Below are 7,054 nucleotides of genomic sequence, written 5' to 3' on the forward strand. Positions count from 1 at the left end.
CAGTTTTACACCAAACGTGTGCCCCAAAACGTTCTTTGGCCGTGATGGGGGCATGGCGAGATGGGTCTGAGGCTGCCTGCCAGAACCCTCAGGGGCAGGGGGCTGCTGGCCGAGGGGCTGTGGCTCTGCTCCGGGGGCATGTTGGTGTGAGGACATCTTCTGGCTGCGGTGCCGGGCTGTGAGGAGCTGGGGCGGGCTGTGAGGAACCGGGACAAGCCCTGAGGAACCGGGACGGGCCCTGAGGAGCCAGGACAGGCTGTGAGGAGCCGGGGCGGACCCCAAGGAACCGGGACGGGCCCTGAGGAGCCGGGGCGGTCCCTTAGGAGCCGGTACAGGCCCTGAGGAGCCGGGCCCGCCGGAGGCCCGGGCAGGAGCGGGCGGCGCCGCTCCCCGCCCCGCGGGCGGCTCGGTGCCGGCCGGCCCCCGGGCTGACAACGCCCCCGGCCCTCTCTCGGCGGCCGGGCCCGTGGCATTTCCTCTGAGCTCACTCGGCGGCTGACGCGGCGCCGCTTCCCTCGGAAGAGGAAGCCTCGCAGCAAGCAGTGGCAGCGGCAGCAGGCAGGGGGGCGTGCGGCGGTGGGGAGCGGGGCGGCGGCGGCGCTGGGGGCGGCCGAAGGGGACGGCGGCGGCGGGGCCGGGCGCTCCCCGCCCGCAGGGCCGGGCGGCGGCCAGCATGGCCCGAGCCCCCGCCGCGCCCCGGCCGTGTCCGACAGCCTGGACGCGCGCGTCCTGTGGCCGCTGGCCACCTGCCTGTGCACCGCGCTGCTCTGCCTCTGCCAGGCCCCGCGGGGCCGAGCGGCGGCGGGCGAGGAGGAGGAGGAGGAGGAAGGCGCGGCGGAGGCGGGCTCCGTGCCGCTGCTGAAGGGCTCGGCGCTGCTGCTGCTGGTGGCGGTGCTGCTGGGCAGCCTGCTGGCCCGCTGCTGCGGCTCGGCGGGGGGCGCTCAGCGGCACGGCACGGGGTCGGGCTGGGGGGCTGCTGCGGCTCGGCGGGGAGCCCTGGAGGGATTCCACGCCCGGCAGCTGCGGCTCTCGCCCCACGTCCTGGGGCACAGCAAGGCGCACGTCGGCCGGGTGGTGGCCGAGCTGGTGCGCGCTGCCAAGGCGCAGGGGCTGCAGCCCGGCCCGCTGGCCCTCAGCCTGCGAGGGGACTTCGTGCGCATCGGCAGCGCCTACGAGCAGCACAAGGTGCGAAGCCCAGACTGCTTCGACGTCCTGGTGCCGCTGCACCTGCCGCCGCGCCTGGAGCCCGAGCCTCGACGGGACCTGGGGCCAGGATTGGGACCGGGAGCTGCCTTCGTGTGCGGGCTGCGGGCCCCTGCGGGGGCTGGTTGGCCACGCCGCTACCGGCCCTTCACTGAGGGCTTCTGCGTGGAGCCGCAGGGCCGCTGCCTACTCTCGTCGGCGCTGGTGCTGCGCTGGTTCCAGGGCCACCTGCAGCGCTGCCTGGGCGCCGTGCGGTACCGGCTGCAGGAGCGCTGCCGCATCAGCCTATCGGCCTGCCCAGGGCGCCCACCGACGCTTCACATCTTGCCTTGCTCCGACTACGTGTGCTGCCACATCTCCATGGCTGTGCGCCTCATCCCCGCCATCCCCCTGGGCGACGCGCTCTACCTCACGGCCCTGCCGCCCGAGGGTCTGCAGGCAGCCCCGGCGCAGGAGGCCCTGTGGGGCCTGAACGCCTCGCGGCAGGAGCAGCGGCTGCTGAGCTGGTTGAAGGAGCAAGCCCCGGCCTCCTCCTGCCACCTCAAGTGCCTGCAGATTCTTAAGGGCCTGCGGGACCTCCGCAGGCAGGGCCTGGAGGAGCCGTTCTGCTCGCAGTGGGGCCGGGTGCTCTCCTCCTACGTGCTGAAGACGGCCCTCTTCTCCCTGCTGCTGCAGGGGCCCCTGGAGGCATGGGACGAGCGGTTCCTGGTGGAGCGGCTGGAGGACCTGGTGATGTACCTCAGGGACTGCCTGCGCAAGCAGGTGCTGATGCATTTATTCCTGGGCAACACCAGCCTCCCCGAGGCGGTGGCGCTGCCCAGGTTCCTCAAGGAAGCCGCCCCTGTGAACTTGCTGGCTCCTTTCGACGGGCCCACGCTGGACATGGCCGCCTTCCAGCTGCTCTACACCTGGAGCCAGGCCCCGCACCTCATCAGGGTGTACAGCAGACCCCGGTACCTGCGGCCAACGCCTGCACCATGCCGGCATGTTGCCGAGGCCCGGCAGGAGCTGCATGGAGAGTGACCGACATTGCCCGTGTGCCCGTCTGCCCAGAGCCCACGTCTCCCCAAGGAAGGTGGGATCCGCTGAAATGTTCTGCGGCTTTGTCCCTGACCTGAGAAAACTAGGAAACCAAAGGCCAAGACTTAAGGAAATTGTGATTGCTTCAGTTTTTTAATCTCATCCTTCTTGGTTCGTGGAGAATTGTGAAATTTCTGGGGAAATGCCTTAGTGGGGAAGTGTTAAAGTTTGGTCAGCTCCAAGCAACAATTCTGGAAATTTGTCTTAACTTGTTGTTTTAGTGGCAAAATTGACCTTTTTCTGAGATTTGCTTTTTATCATACAAAATCCATTTGGGATTTAAAAATCCCATGAGTGCAAACAAAACCTCCTAATGTACCGAGATGCTCTTAAAATGAGATGAGCATTAGAGCATGGGTGCTGATCTCAGTTTGAAATGCTCAATGACATGATTTAAATTTCCTGTGTAATCTAATACATCATGCTGAATGGAAATATAATATGCATGCTAATGTGGCATCGAGGGAAGAAGTTAAACCTCTCTGATGTATGAAGAATCTAGTTGTGCCTTTCTGTGTTAAATGAAGGTTTTACTGAAGGATTGAAATATGGATAAAAAGAAACAAATAGCACTTTATTTTCACAAAGGCCTTCATTCTACCATAATTGGCTGCTCTAAATACTTGCTATGGAGGAGGCATTAGTATTTTCATAAAGGGATGATGTTTGAGTCATCCCCAAGAAAACCTTCTTTTGACAGAAATACTCGGGAGTCCATTTGTGGGTTCTTGGTTTTGAACCTTTTCTTTTTTTTGAGTAACTTTTTCTCAGAATTTTCTTTAATACAAGGACCAACAACAAAACAAAGACATTTTATATTTGTTTTGGAACAAAGCTTCAACCAGTCCAAATCTCAGTGCTGTAAGCTGACTGCTGTGCCCTTGTGCTCTCCAGTAAGAGTGTGGTGGGATTTTTGGATTAATGCCTAGCCGGTTCTCTGACTTTGGCAGCGTTTTGACCAAATAACCTGATGGGATTTTCTAGTGCTGTGCTATAGCAAATCATTATCTTGTTGTGGGGAGGAGGAAGTAAAATATTTCAGGGTACTTGATAATTCTGTAGCACGATTTCATGGTACAGTGGGGCAGTCTTAGGCTATGGATTATGGTGTCTCCTAAATGTAAGCATCAGTGAGATAATTTCCACTTCTAGTGGAAAGATTGTTTGAGAACACCTCACATAGGGTCTTACTGGGCTGAACAGGCATCATTTAACTGTTTGCTAAACTTCTCCCACTGGTCTTGGTGGTGAAGTTCAGCTTGAAGGAGTGCTTGGGCTTGCGGGCCTCTGCCTGGTTATGTCCTGGTCTCTGGAATAACCTGGCGAGGTGTAATGCAGCTCTGCAAGTGTCCTGTGTTCCTGGTACAGGAGCCTGATGTATCCTAGGGTGTCAGCAAACGCAGAATGGCAAATCTTTGCTTTAAATTAAAACCTTGGGTCACCTGCTCAAGTATTTGATGTATTGAAAGCCAAAACCTGTTACTGAGTTGCTGATGCTCAGGATGTTAACATTTGCCTGATTACCCACTCTACTGTGTCCTAGGTGAGCAATCTGAAATGAATTATAAATTACTAAATGTAACTCCTGGGAACCTTCAGGATAACTTGAAATTACTAATACACTCCTCCTCTCCCTGATGTACATAGAGATACTGGTGTGCTTTATTCACAGTTCTATGCAACAAAGCACAAAACAAACATTTTTTAAATCTATGAAGCTTTATAAAAAATTATTTTTCTAAATGGAAACACTCCCCAGGCAGATGTTTGCCTACTTCTGTCTGTGTATTTTTTTAAGTGCTCTTGCTGTCTTATTTTCAGGTAATTATAGTGTAGGTCACACCCGCAAGTTGGGTTATTTTTATATATGAAGCGCTGTGCTTCTTTCTACAAATACGAATAGTGTATTTAAAGGTAGTACTGATCAAATGTTCTTTGCACATGGTATTTAAGGCTAAGTGAGCTACCTTGGTCAGTGGTGGTTTTTTTAGTTTGGTTGGTTTTTTTTGTAGCAGACCATGATATGTACTGTTTCTGCAGACTTGTGTTATTTGTTGATTGAAATGAGATGCAGGTCTGCAGTCAATGGACTAGATGCAGGTCTGCCCGAAGGACTAGATGGCCAGTCCAGGGTACTGTGGCTGCCTGAGCTCATGACAAAAACACTCCAGCTGTTAATCCTGGCATCATAACCGCTTCAGTCAGCTGTTGGTTTGTTCACATCGCTGCGCATCCCTCTCTCTGAAAAGTGATCTTTCCTGTGAAAAGGGATGCGTGTTTGGTGTGGATTCTGCACTGGTGGGAGTCCGTAGTAGACCTGGTAAGAACTTTGTCATTAAAGTGTAGTAAAAGGAAGAGATGGTTGCGTCAGGCAGTTCATGGCAAGGAGAGATGGAGAAAATAAATAGAAAATGAAAGTTGGGCTGAGGGGTGAGTGAGACTGATGGTAAACTCTCAGTGAAGACGCACTACAAATAAGCCAAGGGACATGGGGTTAAGGTTGGAGATCTATTGAGAGTTAGGCAGACTTGGGGTGGAGGGAAAAGAGATTTAACTGGGTGTTATTTTGACAGTATTTCGAAACCAATTGAATCCGTCTGGGCAACCTTTCTTGAGGTGACCATGTGCATGCTGTTGGGTGAGGGCTGAGGAAGACCTCTAGACTAACTTGCAGCTCTGCTGGGCAGCTGAGACATTAAGTGTATTTTCTTTATCCGCTGCAAAGCGTGTTCATGAGTCTGATTGACAAAAGGAGCTGACGAAGTTGGGTTGTTACACTGTTCATCGTACTCCACAAGAAACGTGACAGTGGTAGGAACTGTAGTGTCCTGGTGCCATTATGGAGCCTTATCTGCAAGGAGGTGTGTAGAGAACTTGACCTGGCGATACTGTACTAAATACACCAAGGTTCTGAATATGTGCCATGTGTTAAGGTCGTAGCTGTTACAGTGTACTATAGGTTCAGCATGGTGGCCTCTGTACACGGAAACTGAAACGCAAATGCAGAAGAAAGAGCATGTTATTTAGCACTAATGTGGGTTCTTGGTTCTCTTTATCTGCAAGCTAATGTTACAGAGACTTTGTGCAAATGAAGTTGGTTTTATTGAACATTGGTTGGGACGGGGAGTCACACCTGCGAAAGAGTAAGTTTATTTGCCAAAATGCATATTGGCAATGCAATGGCAATGCCAAAATGCATATACGTGACTTCTCGTTGTATTGAAAAATAATATGTATTTCTCAAAGACATCATTATTTCTTATCTGACCAAATGTCTCAAAAACATTCCTCCTCTTTTGAATTTGAATCTCTACAGAGTAATGTAAATCTCAAATGTCTGTCTGCAATAGATGTTTTTGGTACAACTATTTTTGCTGGTTAATAATTAGACCAAAGATTAAACTAAAGTGTTTGGCTGCTATTGCTATTTTTTGTTTTGTTTTCAAAAAAAAGTGTTTATAGACTCAAAATGTCAGCCCATTTTAATGAAACATTTATAAATTCATTTCCTATTTAATATCAAAATACATTTGCACTTTTATTGTTTCCATGAAGTTGGTGTTCTTGTTTTAATATTTCACTGTAGTAATAAACAGCTGTTTTAAAGCACCTGTGCCTCAAGATTGAAATTCCTTGTTGGTTTGTTTATTTTTTTTGTCTTAGTAAAAGCTACCCGCAGCTGTGAAACTGTGATCTGCAGGTTTATATGCTCTTCAGGAGGTGACTACTAAAGTGGCAAAACCATGGGAAACCAGGAAGTCCACGCCTTGGGAGTTGTGTAGAGAGATACGGGAGGAAAGCCAGGAGAGAGACTGGAGCATGGCTATCACAGGTGGTTGTGTTGCTGAATTCTGAAATGGAGCATGCTGAGGTTTGTGCCTGCAGTGCTCTGAGGTTAGGAAGGTATCGGTTCTTGCTTCCCCACCTTCTGTTTCGGGTCACTGCACAAAATCTGCTTTTCCTGGTGCTTACTGACGAGCTAGGACTTCATTTCACGGTACCTCTGTGAGCTTTGCAGCATGGCATGTACAAACACGCCTCCGTTCCAAACCACGTAGGTTGTGCTTTATTAAATATGGAAAAAACTCCCGCTGAAGCCAGCAGGAGTTGAGTGGATGGACCAGCAAGTTACCTGTCCTTTACTACTCTTTGGTAAGAAGCCAGAATTAAACACTTGTGGCTTGTGCTGATTTTCCCTATTAATGAATGGAATAACAGCAAGATTTCTACGTTTTTGATCATTAAATCAAAGCTATGTTGCAAATAACTACCTCCAGATCTTTGTGTGCCTGCCTCTTACATTGCTGACAGTAGCTTCTCTAAGAGGGGCATCAAGCATTTTATAAAACTGAGGAAGTCCAGCTGGTTAATGGACTTCTCACTTGCAAACATTTAAGGAATATCAATTTTTTAGCGTCAACACTCACTCACCCAAGTCAGAACAGAGGAAGTGTATTTAGATCTTTACCTCTTTAATAAAATTATCTCATATTAATGGCTTCCTTTAAAAGCAGTAGCAAGTCTCTGGTCTCCATTAATTCCTTTCTCTGAAGTGTTTCTCCATTTGAATCCTCAGTTTCTATTCAGCAGAAAATCATCAGAGAAACATAGGGATTTTCTTTCATGATAAATCTGTTGTTAACCAAAAATTAACTGGCCTAAGGACTTGCATGCTTGGTGTTTAAAGAAAAGCCCGTTTGCATCCAACTCATTGGATAAATTGTTTAAAATCCTTCCACCTCTGTGCAAATACCTCCCTTGTAATGCAGCC

General features: G+C 50.7%; 1 protein-coding gene across 1 annotated transcript; it reads left to right on the top strand.

Moving 5' to 3' along the window:
- Nucleotides 1-438: 438 nt before the first annotated feature.
- Nucleotides 439-5,892, top strand: ITPRIPL2 (ITPRIP like 2; the record flags this gene model as incomplete). Its single annotated transcript, XM_066977876.1, has 1 exon — nt 439-5,892. A coding segment is annotated over one exon (1,788 nt), but the record flags the coding sequence as incomplete, so codon positions are not given.
- Nucleotides 5,893-7,054: the final 1,162 nt, after the last annotated feature.

This window comes from Anser cygnoides, chromosome 15 (assembly GCF_040182565.1).
Source record: "Anser cygnoides isolate HZ-2024a breed goose chromosome 15, Taihu_goose_T2T_genome, whole genome shotgun sequence".
NCBI classification, from domain to species: Eukaryota; Metazoa; Chordata; class Aves; order Anseriformes; family Anatidae; genus Anser; species Anser cygnoides.